Raw genomic sequence first — 23,261 nt, 5'->3', positions numbered from 1 at the left:
CATGTTTTACGCCCTTCCTTAATTTGATGGGACCCACCCTAGCAATCAGACAGGTATATAAGGACTTGGACTCTTTAATATGAATAAACCCACTGAGAAAGAAATAGGGATCTATTTCGAAACGCGTCTGCGATCTATGGTTTATTCTTAAAGAGTCCGAAATTTTATGCATGGCCATGCATTGTTGAAAAACATTTTTTCGAGACCACGAATGAAAACTCACTGGTGATCGAATTTATCAGCGGCAAACTATCTATAGCAACATACGAAAGTAAGGCAAACTTTGATTTCAACGAAAAAAAGATTGAAGATTCATTGCGACTTTCGGCTTGCGATTTTTGAGTCTGCATTACAATATACGAAAGAAAGGTAGCAGATCTCGCGAGAATAGGAGCTCCGATCTATGTTATCAGCAAGTAACCAGTTCTGCCGTATGTACCTGACTTAATCCACATCGAGGTAAGCGCCTTGACACGTGGGACGCCACAAGTATGCGCACTACCAAACAGTGAGTACTAAACAAGTTATACCCTGAGATTGATTGCTACGAATTATACATAATAGGACTTACCTATACCGCGGGACGTTATCCATATATCCACAAGCTGCTACGTACTCCTCAACCTGCGTTTCTGCGGACTCCATCTATAAAGATATCATATCCACAATCCCACATAGGATTCTGCATATCCCTTTTTATGTCAATATATGTTTTTATGTTAGAGTTAAATTGCACCATTTTCTATTCAACATCCACCTGCCTAGTCTCCTACGTGAACCCATATGTTTTGAGTGCCGGTCTATTTCAATATATATTATCTATCTACTTTGAAGGGGTGATGCAGGATAGACCTTGGCACCTACCTGTGAAATATAGAGGGTGAGCCGTCTTACTACCAATTCTACATTAGTAGCTAAAATCTCTCTAACTAAATAATTCCCTAACAGACCCAGAACTCACTATTTGTTTTGTTTCTAAAGATAATGGTCTCTTTGCTTTAGGCTACTTTCACGCTAGCATTCTTTTGCGGATCAGTCATGAATCTGCAAAAACTCTTCAGTTACAATAATACAACCGCAAGCATCAGTCATGAACGGATATGGTTGTATTATGTCTTCTATTGCTATGACAGATCCATCTTGAACACCATAGAAAGTCAATGGGGGACGAATCAGTTTTCTATTGTGCCAGAGAAAACGGATCCATCCCCATTGACTCACATTGTATGTCGGGACGGATCAGTTTGGCTCAGTTTCGTCAGGCGGACAGCAAAACGCTGCAGGCAGCATTTTGGTGTCCGCCTCCAGAGTGGAATGGTGACTGAACAGAGGCAAACTGATGCTGAGTGGATCCTTTTCCATTCAGAATGCATTAGGGCAAAACTGATCCGTTTTGGACCGCTTGTGAGAGCCCTGAACGGATCTCAAACGGAAAGCCAAAACAAGAGTGGGAAAGTAGCCTTATCTGAGGCACATCAATATACAAGGTGAGAATGCACTTGGCATCTCTGCCTGGAAACGGATATAGTGCCCAGATCACATGTCTATATAGTCCCTCCCAACTGGGTAAGGCTGACTGCAAGGTAATATAGGTGAGGCTGCCAGCCAGGAGTTGTCTGATCCTCCATCTTCACATGCCCTGTGTGCTACTGTATTATGTAAGATGTCGGACACCTTTTTTTAGCAAATCGTACAATTCAAATTGCAAAAATTTACTTCAGCTTAGTTTTGGAAGGAAAATTTTGGGGGGAAATTCTACTTATGACAATAAGATTTGAGACAAGACATGTCAGTATGGCATGAACTATTTGTTTCATACAATGATTGTTTGCCATATTCTAATGTTGTTCTATAAAGCTTGTTGATTGTATAGACTTAGAATATCCAGTCACGCAATAAATCTTATTGTCTTTTTATTAAACTTGATTATTCCACACAAGACAAATCGAACTGTACAAACATTTTACATAAATCAAAACGCCTTAAAAGATACAAAAACAGGTGAAAAAAGATTATAAACATAATTTTCTCTCATTGTGCTTGAGAAGAAAGGAGAATTTTATTTCAGTTGTGCAAGCTTAACAAAAATGCTGGATTAGGCAATAACAGGGATGTTTCCTCCCCTCTGAGGTCTCTTGCCTTGTTGGAATGAGTCCAAGCAGTAAATCTCCATTAAAACATGCCAGCCACTGTCCGGACACCACATTCAACACGTGCAAAGCAGATACAGAGCCAGCTGACACTGCCTGGTAAAAGCAAATCTCCATCTCACTCCCACTTCAAGTGAGTCTCATGGCTGCTTCTATATCTTTGGTTATCTGTGTCCCGGTCTAAAACCACTGGGCAAAAAGTCATCATTAAGGCTATGCAGAAAAAGAGAAAAAATATATTAATATAAAAAATTATACAGGTCACTATGTCCCCAGAGCAGAAGGTTTTATTACACAAACTACTAGAGAATAAAGAACAGATGTGGCCCAGAATACAAGCTTGACCATCGTCAAGAACCCAATACCACAGAACCAGCTTAGGTAACCATATATCAAGCAGTACCTTTGAGCAAATAACTTTGGACCACTAGCTATAGACCATATTGATAAAAGTAGATGTGTATATGTTCCATTCTGTGGGTCCTTAATAATTTAATCTGGTAGATCAAAGGTATCTCAGTCTGATGCTAGTATTGGTCAGAGCAAACAACTTTAGTTGTCAATTTCCTGGAGCAAGCAAGAAAAACTCTGCAGTGTTCACATTATTGAGGGGTGCTCCTCATGCATAAATAATGTTAGCAAAAGTAAGAACCACTTCTGGTGCAGCAGAGGGACATGGTTTTGTATTACATATGGCTCTATCAATCATTTGACATTATGGAAGAAATATCTAATAACTGTATAAATATATCAGGAGTCAGTACAGAGATCTATCCCATCATCTATTTATCCCCAGGACTGTGACTGAGGAGTGGACATCCTCTGCGTCTGGAGGAAAGAAGGTTTCTACACAAACATAGAAGATTCTTTACGGTAAGAGCAGTGAGACTATGGAACTCTCTGCCTGAGGAGGTGGTGATTGTGAGTACAATAAAGGAATTCAAGAGGGGCCTGGATGTATTTCTGGAGTGTAATATTACAGGTTATAGATACTAGAGATGGATCGTTGATCCATGGAGTTATACTGATTGCCCAATTGAGTCAGGAAGGATTTTTTCCCCCTAAAGTGAGGAAAATTGGCTTCTACCTCAGTTTTTTTTTTTGCCTTCCTCTGGATCAACTTGCAGGATAACAGGCTGAACAGGATGGACAGATGTCTTTATTCCGCCTTCCAAGCTATTTTACTATGTTACCAATACCTCTGCATGAAACTCCATATGAAATATTAAGGTAGAGCTTTGGCCCATAGTCTAGAAGTGCTGTCTTTCAGCTCTCTATAGCCCAGAGCTCATAATGTCTTAATATGCCATGGTGCATGAGCCCTTAAACTTTGGGTAGATCCAGATAGGATTTATTTTGTTCTGTTACGAATCCACAAGTTAAATGGCATGTTGCTGTGGTTATCACACTTTGTATTGTATGTCAATTAGGGATCATGCACACAGCCGTTGCCCAGCCGTATTGCGGCCCGCATACAGGGGGTCCGCAATACACGGGCATCGGCCGTGTGCACCACGGGCCGCGGAAACATTCACTTCAATGGGTCCGAAATCATGGAGATGCGGAACGGAGGCATGGATCAGAACCCCGGAGTGCTTCCGTGGTGTTTCTGGCCGTGCCTCCGCACCCCCAAAAAGTAGTACATACACTACATTTTTGCTTTGCGGACCGTCTGATGCAGATCGCAGACCCCATTCAAGTGAATGGGTCTGCGATGCGCATGCGGCTGCCCCACGGTTGTGCCCGTGCATTGCAGACAGCACACGGCCGTGGGCATGACCCCTTACTGCGGTGATTTTTTTTGTTTGTTTTTCATAGCATATGGATCTCATCCACTACTGCAGAACACTGGATTTTCAGCCTCACACCAAATTTAAGCGTACTCTTAAATAAGCTTATAAGTAGAGTTGAGCGAACACCTGGATGTTCGGGTTCGAGAAGTTCGGCCGAACTTCCCGGAAATGTTCGGGTTCGGGATCCGAACCCGTCCCGAACCCGAACCCCATTGAAGTCAATGGAGACCCGAACTTTTGGGCACTAAAAAGGCTGTAAAACAGCCCAGGAAAGAGCTAGAGGGCTGCAAAAGGCAGCAACATGTAGGTAAATCCCCTGCAAACAAATGTAGATAGGGAAATGAATTAAAATTAAAATAAAAAAATAAAAAATGACCCAATATCAATTGGACAGAGGTCCCATAGCAGAGAATCTGGCTTCACGTCAGCAGAGAATCAGTCTCTTCATGCCATAGCAAAGAATCTGGCTTCATGTCAGCAGAGAATCAGTCTCTTCATGCCATAGCAGAGAATCTGGCTTCATGTCAGCAGAGAATCAGTCTCTTCATGCCATAGCAGAGAATCTGGCTTCATGTCACCCACCACTGGAAGAGGCCAGAGGAGAGCGGTCCCGTAACAGAGAATCTGGCCTTATGTCAGCACAGAATCTGTCTTCATGTCATAGCAGAGAATCAGGCTTCACGTCACCCACCACTGGAACATGTAGTGAAAAGACCAGCACTCCGTAATTCCAATAGTGAAAAGGATTTTCTTTATTCGTCACCCATATGTGACGCGCGTTTCGACACTACTCTGTGTCTTTCTCAAAGTACAGGTGATAAGCGCTGTTATCACCTGTACTTTGAGAAAGACAGAGTAGTGTCGAAACGCGCGTCACATATGGGTGACGAATAAAGAAAATCCTTTTCACTATTGGAATTACGGAGTGCTGGTCTTTTCACTACAAGTACCTGGGGAATCAACCTATTGACCGTGCACCTGGACCCCTATCGAAGCACAGTGCCGCCCATTTTCCTTTGATCCACCACTGGAACAGTCCACTGTCACACATTTAGGCCCAGGCACCCAGGCAGAGGAGAGAGGTCCCGTAACAGAGAATCTGGCCTTATGTCAGCGCAGAATCTGTCTTCATGTCATAGCAGAGAATCAGGCTTCACGTCACCCACCACTGGAACAGGCCACTGTCATACATTTAGGCCCCGGCACCCAGACAGAGGAGAGGTTCATTCAACTTTGAGGTTGCCCCGCAATATAATGGAAAAATGAAATTAAAAATAGTATTGAATGAGGAAGTGCCCTGGAGTAGAATAATATATTGTTAAGGGGAGGTAGTTAATATCTAATCTGCACAAGGGATGGACAGGTCCTGTGGGATCCATGCCTGGTTCATTTTTATGAACGTCAGCTTGTCCACATTGGCTGTAGACAGGCGGCTGCGTTTGTCTGTAATGACACCCCCTGCCGTGCTGAATACACGTTCAGACAAAACGCTGGCCGCCGGGCAGGCCAGCACCTCCAAGGCTTTTATGCCAAGGCCGCCGGGCAGGCCAGCACCTCCAAGGCTAGCTCTGGCCACGTGGACAATTTGGAGACCCAGAAGTTGAATGGGGCCGAACCATCAGTCAGTACGTGGAGGGGTGTGCACAGGTACTGTTCCACCATGTTAGTGAAATGTTGCCTCCTGCTAACACGTTCCGTATCAGGTGGTGGTGCAGTTAGCTGTGGCGTGGTGACAAAACTTTTCCACATCTCTGCCATGCTAACCCTGCCCTCAGAGGAGCTGGCCGTGACACAGCTGCGTTGGCGACCTCTTGCTCCTCCTCTGCCTTCGCCTTGGGCTTCCACTGGTTCCCCTGTGACATTTGGGAATGCTCTCAGTAGCGCGTCTACCAATGTGCGCTTGTACTCGCGCATCTTCCCATCACGCTCCAGTGTAGGAAGTAAGGTGGGCACATTGTCTTTGTACCGGGGATCCAGCAGGGTGGCAACCCAGTAGTCCTCACACGTTAAAATGTGGGCAACTCTGCTGTCGTTGCGCAGGCACTGCAGCATGTAGTCGCTCATGTGTGCCAGGCTGCCCAGAGGTAAGGACAAGCTGTCCTCTGTGGGAGGCGTATAGTCATCGTCCTGTGTTTCCCCCCAGCCACGCACCAGTGATGGGCCCGAGCTGCTTTGGGTGCCACCCCGCTGTGAACATGCTTCATCCTCATCCTCCTCCACCACCTCCTCCTCCTCCTCCTCATCCTCGTCCTCCAGTAGTGGGCCCTGTCTGGCCACATTTGTACCTGGCCTCTGGTGTTGCAAAAAACCTCCCTCTGAGTCACTTCGAAGAGACTGGCCTGAAAGTGCTAAAAATGACCCCTCTTCCTCCTCTTCCTCCTGGGCCACCTCCTCTTCCATCATCGCCCTAAGTGTTTTCTCAAGGAGACATAGAAGTGGTATTGTAACGCTGATAACGGCGTCATCGCCACTGGCCATGTTGGTGGAGTACTCGAAACAACGCAACAGGGCACACAGGTCTCGCATGGAGGCCCAGTCATTGGTGGTGAAGTGTGTCTGATCCGCAGTGCGACTGACCCGTGCGTGCTGCAGCTGAAACTCCACTATGGCCTGCTGCTGCTCGCACAGTCTGTCCAGCATATGCAAGGTGGAGTTCCACCTGGTGGGTACGTCTCATATGAGGCGGTGAGCGGGAAGGCCGAAGTTACGCTGTAGCGCAGACAGGCGAGCAGCGGCAGGGTGTGAACGCCGGAAGCGCGAACAGACGGCCCGCACTTTATGCAGCTCTGACATGTCGGGGTAGTTGCGAATGAACTTCTTCACCACCAAATTCAGCACATGCGCCAGGCAAGGGATGTGCGTCAAACCGGCTAGTCCCAGAACTGCAACGAGATTTCGCCCATTATCGCACACCACCAGGCCGGGCTTGAGGCTCACCGGCAGCAACCACTCGTCGGTCTGTTGTTCTATACCCCGCCACAACTCCTGTGCGGTGTGGGGCCTGTCCCCCAAACATATGAGTTTCAGAATGGCCTGCTGACGTTTACCCCGTGCTGTGCTGAAGTTGGTGGTGAAGGTGTGTGGCTGACTGGATGAGCAGGTGGAAGAAGAGGAGGAGGAAGATGAGTAGGAGGAGACGGAGACAGGAGGCAAAGAATGTTGCCCTGCGATCCTTGGCGGCGGAAGGACGTGCGCCAAACAGCTCTCCGCCTGGGGCCCAGCCGCCACTACATTTACCCAGTGTGCAGTTAGGGAGATATAGCGTCCCTGGCCGTGCTTACTGGTCCACGTATCTGTGGTTAGGTGGACCTTGCCACAGATGGCGTTGCGCAGTGCACACTTGATTTTATCGGACACTTGTTTGTGCAGGGAAGGCAGGGCTCTCTTGGAGAAGTAGTGGCGGCTGGGAACAACATACTGTGGGACAGCAAGTGACATGAGCTGTTTGAAGCTGTGTGTGTCCACCAGCCTAAATGACAGCATTTCATAGGCCAGTAGTTTAGAAATGCTGGCATTCAGGGCCAGGGATTGAGGGTGGCTAGGTGGGAATTTACGCTTTCTCTCAAATGTTTGTGAGATGGAGAGCTGAACGCTGCCGTGTGACATGGTTGAGATGCTTGGTGACGCAGGTGGTGGTGTTGGTGGTACAACCCATGTTTGCTGGGCGGCAGGTGCCAACGTTCCTCCAGAGGCAGAGGAAGAGGCCGAGGCGGCGGCAGCAGCAGCAGAAGAGGCCGAGGCGGCGGCAGCAGCAGCAGAAGAGGCCGAGGCGGCGGCAGCAGCAGCAGAAGAGGCCGAGGCGGCGGCAGCAGCAGCAGAAGAGGCCGAGGCGGCGGCAGCAGCAGCAGAAGAGGCCGAGGCGGCGGCAGCAGCAGCAGAAGAGGCCGAGGCGGCGGCAGCGGCAGCAGCAGCAGAGGCCGAGGCGGCGGCAGCGGCAGCAGCAGCAGAAGAGGCCGAGGCGGCGGCAGCGGCAGCAGCAGCAGAAGAGGCCGAGGCGGCGGCAGCAGCAGCAGAAGAGGCCGAGGCGGCGGCAGCAGCAGCAGCAGCAGAAGAGGCCGAGGCGGCGGCAGCAGCAGCAGAAGAGGCCGAGGCGGCGGCAGCAGCAGCAGAAGAGGCCGAGGCGGCGGCAGCAGCAGCAGAAGAGGCCGAGGCGGCTGCAGCAGCAGAAGAGCCTGAGGCGGCGGCAGCAGCAGCAGAAGAGGCCGAGGCGGCGGCAGCAGCAGAAGAGGTAGCAGGGGGAGCCTGAGTGACTTCCTTGTTTTTAAGGTGTTTACTCCACTGCAGTTCATGCTTTGCATGCAGGTGCCTGGTCATGCAGGTTGTGCTAAGGTTCAGAACGTTAATGCCTCGCTTCAGGCTCTGATGGCACAGCGTGCAAACCACTCGGGTCTTGTCGTCAGCACATTGTTTGAAGAAGTGCCATGCCAGGGAACTCCTTGAAGCTGCCTTTGGGGTTCTCGGTCCCAGATGGCGGTTGTCAGTAGCAGGCGGAGTCTCTTGGCGGCAGGTGTTCTGATTTTGCCCACTGCTCCCTCTTTTGCTACGCTGTTGGCTCGGTCTCACCACTGCCTCTTCCTCCGAACTCTGAAAGTCAGTGGCACGACCTTCATTCCATGTGGGGTCTAGGACCTCATCGTCCCCTGCATCGTCTTCCACCCAGTCTTGATCCCTGACCTCCTGTTCAGTCTGCACACTGCAGAAAGACGCAGCAGTTGGCACCTGTGTTTCATCATCATCAGAGACGTGCTGAGGTGGTATTCCCATGTCATCATCAGGAAACATAAGTGGTTGTGCGTTAGTGCATTCTATCTCTTCCACCCCTGGGGAAGGGCTAGGTGGATGCCCTTGGGAAACCCTGGCAGCAGAGTCTTCAAACAGCATAAGAGACTGCTGCATAACTTGAGGCTCAGACAGTTTCCCTGATATGCATGGGGGTGATGTGACAGACTGATGGGCTTGGTTTTCATGCGCCATCTGTGCGCTTTCTGCAGAAGACTGGGTGGGAGATAATGTGAACGTGCTGGATCCACTGTCGGCCACCCAATTGACTAATGCCTGTACCTGCTCAGGCCTTACCATCCTTAGAACGGCATTGGGCCCCACAAAATATCGCTGTAAATTCTGCTGGCTATTGGGACCTGAGGTAGTTGGTTCACTAGGACGTGTGGCTGTGGCAGAACGGCCACGTCCTCACCCAGCACCAGAGGGTCCACTAACACCACCACGACCATGTCCACGTCCGCGTCCCTTATTAGATGTTTTCCTCATTGTTCCCGTTCAGCACAATTTTGAGAATAGCAAATTTGGGAATAGTTTTTCAACCCAGAACAAAAAGTCTGCTTTTACGGTCACTACAAATAACTTGACCAGCTAAAACAGTACAGATTTGGTTGAATAGAATGTGAGGCCTGTTTTTTTTGCGCTGTGTGACAGGTATAGGTTTAATCACAGAATCAGACTTCTATCTGCACGGTAGCGTGTGTCTTAGGTTTTTCTGAATGACACTATCAGCACCTTTAATGTCCGATATCCTTTTTGGGATAGATTTCAAGTTGGCCTCATATAGCAGAAACTAGTTATTTTGAGAATGGCAAATTTGGGAATAGTTTTTCAACCCAGAACAAAAAATGTGCTTTTACGGTCACTACAAATAACTTGACCAGCTAAAACAGTACAGATTTGGTTGAATAGAAATGTCAGGTCTATTTTTTAGGCGCTGGGTGACAGGCTCAGCCTGCACCAGATGTAGTATATGGCCAAAAAATAACCAGACTGTTGATGGTTAAATGCACTTCAGTGACACAGGCTCAGCCTGCAGCTGATGTAGGATATAGCACAAAATAACCACACTATTGATGGTTAAATACACTTGGTGATAGCTTGTGCTGGCGCACCACAAGTCACAAAATGGCCGCCGATCACCCCAGAAAAAAAGTGATCTAAAAACGCTCTGGGCAGCCTCAAAAAAGTGAGCAAGTCAATATTAGCACTTCAATGATCCACAGCTGCAGATCGATCACAGAATGAAGTCTTTTGGAGGAGTTAATCTGCCTAATCTCGCCCTAACGTCGCAGCTGCAACCTCTCCCTACGCTTGTATCAGCAGAGTGACGTGCAGCGCAACGTGACCCAAGCTTATATAGAGGCTGGGTCACATGCTGCACTGGCCAATCACAGCCATGCCAATAGTAGGCAAGGCTGTGATGGCCTCTTGGGGCAAGTAGTATGACGCTTGTTGATTGGCTGCTTTGCAGCCTTTCAAAAAGCGCCAAGAAAGCACCGAACACCGAACCCGGACTTTTACGAAAATGTTCGGGTTCGTGTCACGGACACCCCAAAATTCGGTACGAACCCGAACCATACAGTTCGGGTTCGCTCATCCCTACTTATAAGCCCTTCAAAGGCTGTGCTGCAAATGATGACATCTTATACCGAAATTATGAGCTTTCTAGGCTGTGAAATTCCATTTACTCACTTGCTCAATGTATGCTCTAAATGCTTGGTTATCCATCTCCAAACTATGACTTTGGTTATCAGGATCAGGTTGCCTCTGAATAGTAGCCTTTTTTCTATGGCCGAGCATCCTGGTTTTGGCACACTGAACGAGAAACATTTTGTTATGCTCAATCTTGCCAGGTGCATATCAGCAGAAAAAAAAAAAAGGTGGCATACACATGTATCACAGTAAGAAGAGCGTGTATTTACATAGAAAATATATTAATGCAATAGGAGGAAAACAATCAGGTCCAAGGGCTAGCAAGGGGTATACCAGGAAGTAATGTCTCAGACATTAGTCCAGAAGCAACAGAACTTGGAACAAAACAAGGAAGTGAGTAGCAGCCTCCAGTCTATATTGCAATGCTATCAGAGTACATGGAAATAATTTCTGCAGTAAGTGGGGAACTCGGCAGCCTAAAATTTATTTTGTGACCGTGACTTGTGGGATAGTCTTTACTGACTCTGTATAGGTGTCAAGCCAGACCTTGTTCCAATACAGGGCTGGATTATAGTGAGGACACCTGGGTTTGCACACCAGGCCATAAACCGCTCAGGGGGACTATGGAGCTTCCACAATTATATGTCCACCATAGTTCATCGTATGCTAATTGCCTCAAAGAAAAAAGTCACAAGAAAACAGACATAGATCGTGTTGTACATAGGGCAAAGTTAAAGCTTTGCAACACTTTAGTAGTGTAAAAAGTTACATTGGCACTGGTCATATGGGGACTAAGATGAGACATTTTTACTCCTCACTGCTTTTTAAAAATTTAGATATATGGGCTGGCCACCAGAGGCCAGACAGATAACAGAATCTTGCAAATTATAGCGAAATCTATGCCTGCAATGACTAGTTATAGATTTGAAATATCTGGCGCACACAGTCAAAAGATGCACACAAATTGGTTTAAGATTGGCGCATGAAACATTCTTAAATAGTTGTCCGCTTTTTACTATTGAAGATCTATGTTCAGGCTATGTCATCAGTATCAGACCAGCGGCGTCCAACTACTGACAGATCATATATTTGAAGAGAAGTCATCATACGAGTGCTGCCTTCTCTTCATTCTTTACCTGCTCACCGGAGCAATTGCAGTGGTGTAACAAGAATGGGGTCCTCATTCACTTTTTTGAGACATATTTCTCTGTTCAAGTAAATACTACAGAGCCATCCTATAGAAGTGAAGGGCGACACCATACTTTTAATTACACCTGCTCACCACTGCAAATGTTGCAGCGAGCAGGTAAACAGAGCAGAGAAGGCAGCGCTCATATGAGCCCTGCCTTCTCTTCAAATAGCTGATCTGCGCAGATGCCGAACGTTGGACCCCCCTTTAATCTAATATTGATGAGGATAGGTCATCAATAGTACAAAGCGGATAACCCTTTTAATAGCTTCCCCCCCCCCCCAAGGTTTTAGTAATACACTTCCTCATACCTAATTTTAATGCGATTCTGACAATGGAAAGAAAACTGATCACATTTGCAGGCCATGTAAATAATGTATCGGGAATTTCACAATGGAATAAGCATTGTCTTTCAGTAGAATGTTTTGTTCCCTTGCAAAAGGCACGACAAAATTATAGCATACCACAAAAATAATGATTGGGAAGATCAATATGCAGAGTCCACACATTACAATTATTGCCACACCAAATCCAGGGAAATCAAGATACTCATTGTAAGGTCCAGGACTGGAATCTAAGTGGAACAAGGAATAAAGAACAGTTTTTGACTACATGTAACGCCAACAGTCAGTTAATTCACAGCCAGCCTATTACAATAGGAACATTTTGACCAAAGTCTAGAACTTGGATGCATTATATAAAAAAAAATAAAAAAAGTTTATTATTAATTGGTCTGTCACCACAGAAAATGGACATATTCCCAATTATGCCAATTCCTTTGGGACATCTCTCATAGTTTAACAACCATCTTATAGTTCTTACCGCCTATGATTATAGATTTAGAATCCACTTTATACTTTGAGGATCCCAAAATGCCATCAGATCCAAGGCTTTTAAGGAAGATTTTGAGAACCTCTCTACTACCAGGTGCCGGAACCTGATACACAAGATCTCCTCTGCAAACTACAGAGCCACTCCTAAACAAACGTAAAAAAAAATAAAAAATGGGACATCTCAACACTTAAAAGGGGTTTTTCAACACTGTTTGCTTTAAAATTTGTTCTGATCAAATCCTATACACTGTGATAAAACTCCCTTCGAAATACCAAAATTTTGTGCCTTTTCCGATGATCTAGAAACTGACGTAGTGCACCAGAACTTTGGGCTATAAACAGTCTTTGGTCGTGAGATTACAGCTACCAAACTGCATAGTGCTGGCATCACACCGATTCCTGTTCCAACCCCTACATCTCCCAGAACAGTCTTTATAACTCTCACATTCAGAGCATTAGACTCATAACATGTCTTACAGAGAATATGGCTCAATAGTAGGGATGAATAAACTTGTGTTTTACAAGTTCGAGTTTTATTACAATTGCAATATGGACTCCGTTACCATGGGCCATAATGGAATACTATGACGGAATGTCTTTAAGAGGCCATCTTGCTGCCTTCCATGGATCTGGCTGCCTTCCCAACCATCAGGTCCCAGTCTCTGCAGCACGGGGACGCGATGGAGACTGGGAGGGAGCTCCCTCCACATAACCAGCGGTCACTGACCGCAGCACTGCTAGGGTTAATGCTCTGGCATCAATGTTTTTACCAATGCCGGCGCATACAGCAGGGCCTCGGCTGTCAGGAACAGCCAGACCCCTGCTGCCGATTGGGAGGGCGCAGCTCCTGCACCCACCCAATCAGCGCGCCATAGCTGTACGGCAAGTCACTTCCTGTGGCGTCGTACTATTATGGCGCTGGTCAGGAAGGGATTAATATAGCTTAAACTGTTTTTGCAACCAAAATAACTCAAAATAGTGACTTCTTTTCAAATATATTGTTAAGAATGGGATCTTTTAAAAATGTTAAATCCCCAGGAAGAGGTTACTTTGTATTAATGCCATCTATTAAAACTATAGTTGTGCTATTTTCTCCAATTACATTTTACTTAGTTTTTTTTTTGCCTTCTGGATAAACTAAGTTGGTTGGAAGTCCTAGATATGTGACCTTTTCAACCTTATAAAAGTATAAAACCTCAAAAATATATCATTTAATTTGTTTATACGAAATGTTATACTAACTTGGAGATGATTGGGGAACAGGTTATCTACTTGACAGTTCGGAGACTTACTTGAATTCCCTCATTATCACCTGAAGGAGGTTACCATCACGTAACACGGACAATACCTACAAAGAACATTATTATTTTTTGAGCCACAAACTTCAAGCACAACAGTGAAGTCTAGGGGAGGGTGAAGGGGATGTGGGAGACAACCAGTTTTGCAATAGTTCTTTTTAAACTACATATTCACACTCACCACCGTTGAAAGGTCTTTGCTAAGAAGTTGAGATTCAGTTGATGACATATCCAGTAGATTTAGCACAAACTGTTCATTTGTAAGTCGAAAATTAATGGTCTGAACTTTCAATTCATTTCCGATGCCTATATAATGTAAACACATAAGTATCATCCTTTCATTGGCACACAAACAAAAAAACGCTCTTCACTCTAAAATACTAACCATTCACAATGATGGAACTAAGGTCCACAGATCTGTTTACAAGGGGCAGTAAGGTGGACATCAGAGACTGCACATTTGTATGGACGGTAGAGTTTAAGTAAAGGTTGCCTCTTACTGTCAGGTCTCCATAAACATTCCTGGGAGAGAGAAATACATTTTATTTGGTAATAAGCCAAAAGTCACAAAAGTATGCAACATAGATCTTTAAACCAGGGTGTACAGTGTCAGCCACAAGTGGTACTCAATCTATGTATACAATTTTCAACATCTCTTTATATAATTAAAAATTTATTTGGCAATGAGATCAAAAATTCAGAGGATCAAAAGCCAACAGCAATTTTGAAAGTGTTTAAAGGCAGTAATAAGTACCAGATCGACCATGCAGGAACCCAGAAATAAATTAGCAGCCTGTGCACAGACGCCAAACGCTCAGTCAAGTATTTACATTTCACGACAGGCTCAAAAAAGTTGCAACAGTCACACAAGTCACAGGACTATGGCAATGACGATAGTTTCCCCATGTTAAAAAAAAGCACAAGCAACCTCACAAAAGAATCTGATCATGAAGAGATGTTTGCCAGCATGCTCAATGAGGTTTTATTTTTTAATACTAATAATTTTTATACGATATATTGACCAACACAGGATGTAAAGTGTTGTCATCCATACAGAAAACTGCATTGAGCATGCTGGCCACCTTCTGTATTTCATTAACCCCTTAATGATTACTCGTATGCTTTTTTATGGTGGTCACTAATGGGCCTAGACTGCCTCCATGAAAAGGTGGCAGCTCAGCCTAAGAGCATGGGGCTCAGCTCTTAAATGCCTCCTGATCTAATGGCCTAGACCACCAGAGGCACCAGTCAAGGCCATTTAACGACTGCGGCATCATAGCAGGGAATGGACTGCAGGCGGTCTCACATCGGCAAGCCACATATATAGGCAGGGGATGAGATATCTTTCCTAGGCAGTGGCAGTCTGAAGTATACTGAAGGCCTTAATGCTGCCTGTAGTGTATCCGGGGAAGGCTGTGCCCCTCTTGTGCAGCCTGCTGGTGACTGTCAGTATAATTTATTTGTACTGCATATGCAGTTCAAGAGAATTATAGAAGCGATCAAAAGATTGCCTAATAAAGTCCCCTTGTGAGCCTATTAAATGGTTAAAGTAAAAATATTTCATTAAATGAAAGAAAATGCCAAGCAAAAAAAAAATATATATATATATATATATATATATATATATATATATATATATAAATATATACGCACTGCTCAAAAAAATAAAGGGAACACAAAAATAACATCCTAGATCTGAATTAATAAAATATTCTTCTGAAATACTTTGTTCTTTACATAGTTGAATGTGCTGACAACAAAATCACACAAAAATTTAAAATGGAAATCAAATTTTTCAACCCATGGAGGTCTGGATTTGGAGCCACACTCAAAATTAAAGTGGAAAAACACACTACAGGCTGATCCAACTTTGATGTAATGTCCTTAAAAGTCAAAATGAGGCTCAGTAGTGTGTGTCACCTCCACTTGCCTGTATGACCTCCCTACAACGCCTGTGCATGCTCCTGATGAGGTGCCGGACGGTCTCCTAAAGGATCTCCTCCCAGACCTGGACTAAAGCATCTGCCAACTCCTGGACAGTCTGTGGTGCAACGTGACGTTGGTGGATAGAGCGAGACATGATGTCCCAGATGTGCTCAATTGGATTCAGGTCTGGGGAACAGGCGGGCCAGTCCATAGCATCAATGCCTTCGTCTTGCAGGAACTGCTGACACACTTCAGCCACATGAGGTCTAGCATTGTCTTGCATTAGGAGGAACCCAGGGCCAACCGCACCAGCATATTGTCTCACAAGGGGTCTGAGGATCTCATCTCGGTACCTAATGGCAGTCAGGCTACCTCTAGCGAGCACATGGAGGGCTGTGCGGCCCTCCAAAGAAATACCACCCCACACCATTACTGACCCAATGCCAAACCGGTCATGCTGGAGGATGTTGCAGGCAGCAGAACGTTCTCCACGGCGTCTCCAGACTCTGTCACGTCTGTCACATGTGCTCAGTGTGAACCTGCTTTCATCTGTGAAGAGCACAGGGCGCCAGTGGCAAATTTGCCAATCTTAGTGTTCTCTGGCAAATGCCAAACGTCCTGCACGGTGTTGGGCTGTAAGCACAACCCCCACCTGTGGACGTCGGGCCCTCATATCACCCTCATGGAGTCTGTTTCTGACCGTTTGAGCAGACACATGCACATTTGTGGCCTGCTGGAGGTCATTTTGCAGGGCTCTGGCAGTGCTCCTCCTGTTCCTCCTTGCACAAAGGCGGAGGTAGCGGCCCTGCTGCTGGGTTGTTGCCCTCCTACAGCCTCCTCCACATCTCCTGATGTACTGGCCTGTCTCTTGGTAGCGCCTCCATGCTCTGGACACTACGCTGACAGACACCACAAACCTTCTTGCCACAGCTCGCATCAAAACATCAGCCAGGAAGCATAGGAACTGAGAAGTGGTCTGTGATCACCACCTGCAGAACCACTTCTTTATTGGGGGTGTCTTGCAAATTGCCTATAATTTCCACCTGTTGTCTATCCCATTTTCACAACAGCATGTGAAATTGATTGTCACTCAGTGTTGCTTCCTAAGTGGACAGTTTGATTTCACAGAAGTGTGATTGACTTGGAGTTACATTGTGTTGTTTAAGTGTTCCCTTTATTTTTTTGAGCAGTATAAATATATATATATATATATATATATATATATATATATATATATATATATATATACACACACACACACATATATATATATATATACATACACACACACACAAAGAATTATTAGGAACACCTGTTCTATTTCTCATTAATGTGATTATCTAGTCAACCAATCACATAGCAGTTGCTACAATGCATGTAGGTTTGTGGCCCTGGTCAAGACAATCTCCTGAACTCCAAACTGAATGTCAGAATGGGAAAGAAAGGTAATTTAAGCAATTTTGAGCGTGGCATGGTTGTTGGTGCCAGACGGGCCGGTCTGAGTATTTCACAATCTGCTCAGTTACTGGGATTTTCACGCACAACCATTTCTAGGGTTTACAAAGAATGGTGTGAAAAGGGAAAAACATCCAGTATGTGGCAGTCCTGTGGGCAAAAATGCCTTGTGGATGCTAGAGGTCAGAGGAGAATGGGCCAACTGATTCAAGCTGATAGAAGAGCAACGTTGACTGAAATAACCACTCGTTACAACCGAGGTATGCAGCAAAGCATTTGTGAAGCCACAACATGCACAACCTTGAGGTGGGTGGGCTACAACAGCAGAAGACCCCACCGGGTACCACTCATCTCCACTACAAATAGGAAAAAGAGGCTACAATTTGCACGAGCTCACCAAAATTGGACTGTTGAAGACTGGAAAAATGTTGCCTGGTCTGATGAGTCTCGATTTCTGTTGAGACATTCAAATGGTAGAGTCCGAATTTGGCGTAAACAGAATAAGAACATGTATCCATCCTCTGATGGCTACTTCCAGCAGGATATTGCACCATGTCACAAAGCTCGAATCATTTCAAATTGGTTTCTTGAACATGACAATGAGTTCACTGTACTAAAATGGCCCCCACAGTCACCAGATCTCAACCCAATAGAGCAGTGTTCCTCAACTCCAGTCCTCAGGGCCCACCTACCGGTCATGTTTTTAGGGTTTCCTTAGTATTGAGCAGGTGATATAATTAGTGTCAATGCCTTAGGACTTACCACAGGTGTTCATTCTGTGGGATATTCTCAAATCCTGACTGGTAGGTGGGCCCTGAGGACTGGAGTTGGGGAACTCTGCAATAGAGCATCTTTGGGATGTGGTGGAACGGGAGCTTTGTGCCCTGGATGTGCATCCCTCAAATCTCCATCAACTGCAAGATGCTATCCTATCAATATGGGCCAACATTTCTAAAGAATGCTATCAGCACCTTGTTGAATCAATGCCACGTAGAATTAAGGCCGTTCTGAAAGCAAAAGGGGGTCCAACACCGTATTAGTATGGTGTTCCTAATAATTCTTTAGGTGAGTGTATATCTATGTATCTGTTAACTATGTATCTATACATACACTTACCTAAAGAATTATTAGGAACACCATACTAATACGGTGTTCGACCTCTTTTGCCTTCAGAACTGCCTTAATTCTACGTGGCATTAATTCAACAAGGTGCTAATAGCATTCATTAGAAATGTTGGCCCATATTGATAGGATAGCATCTTGCAGTTGGAGATTTGAGGGATGCACATCCAGGGCACGATGCTCCCATTCCACCACATCCCAAAGATGCTCTATTGGGTTGAGATCTGGTGACTGTGGGGGCCATTATAGTACAGTGAACTCATTGTCATGTTCAATAAATCAATTTGAAATGATTCGAGCTTTGTGACATGGTGCATTATCCTGCTGGAAGTAGCCATCAGATGATGGATACATGTTCTCATTCTGTTTACGCCAAATTCGGACACTACCATTTGAATCTCTCAACAGAAAATCGAGACTCATCAGACCAGGCAACATTTTTCCAGTCTTCAACAGTCCAATTTTGGTGAGCTCGTGCAAATTGTAACCTCTTTTTCCTATTTGTAGTGGAGATGAGTGGTACCCGGTGGGGTCTTCTGCTGTTGTAGCCCATCCGCCTCAAGGTTGTGCGTGTTGTGGCTTCACAAATGCTTTGCTGCATACCTCTGTTGTTATGAGTGGTTATTTCAGTCAACGTTGCTCTTCTATCAGCTTGAATCAGTCGGCTCATTCTCCTCTGACCTCTAGCATCCACAAGGCATTTTCGCCCACAGGACTGCCGCACATTGGATGTTTTTCCCTTTTCACACCATTCTTTGTAAACCCTAGAAATGGTTGTGCGTGAAAATCCCAGTAACTGAGCAGATTGTGAAATACTCAGACCGGCCCGTCTGGCACCAACAACCATGCCACACTCAAAATTGCTTAAATCACCTTTCTTTCCCATTCTGACATTCAGTTTGGAGTTCAGGAGATTGTCTTGACCAGGACCACACCCCTAAATGCATTGAAGCAACTGCCATGTGATTGGTTGACTAGATAATTGCATTGAGAAATAGAACAGGTGTTCCTAATAATTCTTTAGGTGAGTGTATACCCCATCTATCTAAAATTCTATCAATTTATCTACCCATCTACAGTCTCTTTCCATCCATCTATGGGTATAACTCTCAACGTTGGTAACACTCGACTTGTTAATTTTGACAGCTTAAAAGACCTTATTTCGGATTACTCACGCAAACCCGAGCCCAAGACGCAGAAAACAATAGGTATAGAGCAAAACGGCATTTTCAGAAATAGGAAACGTTTGGCCATAGAGACAAGACCGTGTCCTAAGACTATATTTAAGAGCGACAGCCGCGGAACACGGGAGCCGATTTTATCTTTCCATTTAGGCCTATTTCATAGCAGCTTCTATCACAGAAATTCAACAGATCCACCTATCTACTAATAGACCAGCTGTCGGTCAATTTCTACAAGCAACTAACAAATTTGCAAAAATAGCACTGTTTACACATTTCTTACGAGGCATAGGCAGTACAGGGAGTGCAGAATTATTAGGCAAGTTGTATTTTTGAGGATTAATTTTATTATTGAACAACAACCATGTTCTCAATGAACCCAAAAAACTCATTAATATCAAAGCTGAATATTTTTGGAAGTAGTTTTTAGTTTGTTTTTAGTTTTAGCTATTTTAGGGGGATATCTGTGTGTGCAGGTGACTATTACTGTGCATAATTATTAGGCAACTTAACAAAAAACAAATATATACCCATTTCAATTATTAATTTTTACCAGTGAAACCAATATAACATCTCAACATTTACAAATATACATTTCTGACATTCAAAAACAAAACAAAAACAAATCAGTGACCAATATAGCCACCTTTCTTTGCAAGGACACTCAAAAGCCTGCCATCCATGGATTCTGTCAGTGTTTTGATCTGTTCACCATCAACATTGCATGCAGCAGCAACCACAGCCTCCCAGACACTGTTCAGAGAGGTGTACTGTTTTCCCTCCTTGTAAATCTCACATTTGATGATGGACCACAGATTCTCAATGGGGTTCAGATCAGGTGAACAAGGAGGCCATGTCATTAGATTTTCTTCTTTTATACCCTTTCTTGCCAGCCACGCTGTGGAGTACTTGGACGCGTGTGATGGAGCATTGTCCTGCATGAAAATCATGTTTTTCTTGAAGGATGCAGACTTCTTCCTGTACCACTGCTTGAAGAAGGTGTCTTCCAGAAACTGGCAGTAGGACTGGGAGTTGAGCTTGACTCCATCCTCAACCCGAAAAGGCCCCACAAGCTCATCTTTGATGATACCAGCCCAAACCAGTACTCCACCTCCACCTTGCTGGCGTCTGAGTCGGACTGGAGCTCTCTGCCCTTTACCAATCCAGCCACGGGCCCATCCATCTGGCCCATCAAGACTCACTCTCATTTCATCAGTCCATAAAACCTTAGAAAAATCAGTCTTGAGATATTTCTTGGCCCAGTCTTGACGTTTCAGCTTGTGTGTCTTGTTCAGTGGTGGTCGTCTTTCAGCCTTTCTTACCTTGGCCATGTCTCTGAGTATTGCACACCTTGTGCTTTTGGGCACTCCAGTGATGTTGCAGCTCTGAAATATGGCCAAACTGGTGGCAAGTGGCATCTTGGCAGCTGCACGCTTGACTTTTCTCAGTTCATGGGCAGTTATTTTGCGCCTTGGTTTTTCCACACGCTTCTTGCGACCCTGTTGACTATTTTGAATGAAACGCTTGATTGTTCGATGATCACGCTTCAGAAGCTTTGCAATTTTAAGAGTGCTGCATCCCTCTGCAAGATATCTCACTATTTTTGACTTTTCTGAGCCTGTCAAGTCCTTCTTTTGACCCATTTTGCCTAATAATTATGCACACCTGATATAGGGTGTTGATGTCATTAGACCACACCCCTTCTCATTACAGAGATGCACATCACCTAATATGCTTAATTGGTAGTAGGCTTTCGAGCCTATACAGCTTGGAGTAAGACAACATGCATAAAGAGGATGATGTGGTCAAAATACTCATTTGCCTAATAATTCTGCACGCAGTGTATGTTGTACAACCAGATTTAACAATGAAGAGCCAGAATAGAACGGTTATTTAAAAGTTAAACAGCTATCAAAACAGGCCCAAACAGGTAGTATATGTTGTAGTCAGAGACACGTCCATTAAGTTTAAAAAATTTCAGCGTCCATTTTGACCCTATTTTTTGGTCACAACAGCCATTTTCTTAAATACCGCGCCCGTTTTGCGAAGTGCGTCAGGGTATGTCCGAGCATGTCGAAGGCATGTTCTGGCATGTCCTAAGGGTTATTTAAGATCTGCGTTACGCAATTATGTTTTAATAAAAATCAAAGGCGTACGTGATTTAAGCAAAAAATGTGATCACTGCATCTAGAGCAGATACGTAACATTTATAAGTGATGCGTCTAACGTCTTAAAACTAAAATGACCAGCGGTACCCAACTGAGCAGGGGATCGATAACATCTAGCACAGTGTTTCCCAACCAGTGTGCCTCCAGCTGTTGCAAAACCAACTCCCAGCATGCCTGGACAGCCTTTGGCTGTGCGGGCATGCTGGGAGTTGTAGTTTTGCAACAGCTGGAGGCACACTGGTTGAGAAACACTGATCTAGCAGACATATCCGTCTTTTGTCCCGTCACAGCCGCAGCAACTCTGACAAAACAGAATCTGCGACCGCCGCGGCAGTTGAAACCATTTTTGTTGTGTTAGGAAATTTACTTTGTTACGCGATTATGTTTTACTAAAAATCAAGCGTACGTGATTTAAGCAAAATATTTGATCACCGCATCTAGAGCAGATACGTAACATTTATAATTGATACGTCTAACTTCCTAAAACTAAATGACCAGCGGCACACAACATCTAGCAGACATATCAGTCTTTTGTCCCGGGACAAAAGACTGATATGTCTGCTAGATGTTATCGGACCCCATAAAAAGTTGTGTGCCGCTGGTCAGAACAGCTCATTACAAGGTATAAGGACCCACTATGATATCCTTTATAATCAGCAGCTGAAACATCCGAGGTCTGAACACGGCAGCCTTTGGATGTAAAGTAAAGGATCCAGACTTCACCCAGAGTTTGAGCAATATCGACAATCAAATCCTTCTAGAAACATTGACTAAGTCGGAGAGCAAGTCCCTGGTGCCCACTGGATAAAGGAAAATCTCTGTCCCAGCCCTAAAAAATAAGACCACCAAACTTGTCCGCTACTTGTGTGGTATAAAGTGGAGCTCCATGAGCAGATCAGACCAGTGAAACGGGGAAACATTCATATCTGTATCATAATAGACCGCTCCATCCTCACCTCCCAGTCCAACATCTATCTCTGTGCGGCCTACATACCACCACCCAGAATGCTTTGAGATCCTGCAAAGGGAAGCCACCCACTATCAAACCCTGGGCAAAGTCCTTATCATGGGAGACCTCAATGCCAGAAGAGGCAGGGAAAGACTACCTGACCACAGATTGAAACAGAACAGACCAACAGTGACAGCTCAGTACATACAGAGGGGAACAATCTTTGCCAAAGCCTAGGACTCCACATCCTCAATGGTCACACCAAGGGAGACACTCTGGGAAGGACTACATTAAACTCCCATATGGGTAGCAGCGTAGTGGACTACGCCATCACAGACATGGACCCTGCAAACATAGGGGCCTTCATAGTCAGCCCACAATCGCACTTGTATCATCACAGCGAAACATCCCTATATATTAAGTCCACAAGCAAACCACCAGGACAAATACCTCAGCAGGCGGAACTCTTCACACTACCTCCATCTTATAAGGGGTCCAAGACATTGGCTCAGAAATATAAAGAGGTGCACAATAAACCAGAAATCAAAGGGATGCTCTACTACTTCAACAACAAGGTGTTTGAGATAAACCCAGAAAGAGTCAATAAAGCTGTAAGAGATCTTAATATATTTGACACCATAGCAGAAATGGCTGACCTGAAAAAGTATAGCCACCTGAAGCAAAAAGAAGATAACCCCAACACTTGGTTTGATGAGGAGTGCAGAGCTGTACGGAAAACCTTAAGATCAGCCTCAAATAAAA

The 23,261-nt window shown here is 44.9% G+C and overlaps 1 protein-coding gene across 1 annotated transcript in view; it reads right to left on the bottom strand.

Annotated features, from left to right (window-relative positions):
• Positions 1 to 2,057: 2,057 nt before the first annotated feature.
• LOC120986234 overlaps positions 2,058 to 23,261 on the bottom strand; it is a 102,020-nt gene continuing 80,816 nt past the window's right edge. Inside the window, exons 6-12 of the mRNA XM_040414694.1 lie at positions 14,084 to 14,220; positions 13,880 to 14,004; positions 13,693 to 13,748; positions 12,390 to 12,544; positions 12,032 to 12,141; positions 10,418 to 10,540; positions 2,058 to 2,363 (exon numbers count right to left, since the gene is read on the bottom strand). Coding sequence (XP_040270628.1) covers positions 2,358 to 2,363; positions 10,418 to 10,540; positions 12,032 to 12,141; positions 12,390 to 12,544; positions 13,693 to 13,748; positions 13,880 to 14,004; positions 14,084 to 14,220 — 712 coding nt within the window. The 3' untranslated portion in view covers positions 2,058 to 2,357. The remainder of the gene's footprint in view (positions 2,364 to 10,417; positions 10,541 to 12,031; positions 12,142 to 12,389; positions 12,545 to 13,692; positions 13,749 to 13,879; positions 14,005 to 14,083; positions 14,221 to 23,261) is intronic.

Source organism: Bufo bufo, chromosome 1 (genome assembly GCF_905171765.1).
Source record: "Bufo bufo chromosome 1, aBufBuf1.1, whole genome shotgun sequence".
Lineage (NCBI taxonomy): Eukaryota > Metazoa > Chordata > Amphibia > Anura > Bufonidae > Bufo > Bufo bufo.
Note: the sequence above shows the minus strand (reverse complement) of the source record. Positions and strands in the feature narration are given on the sequence as shown.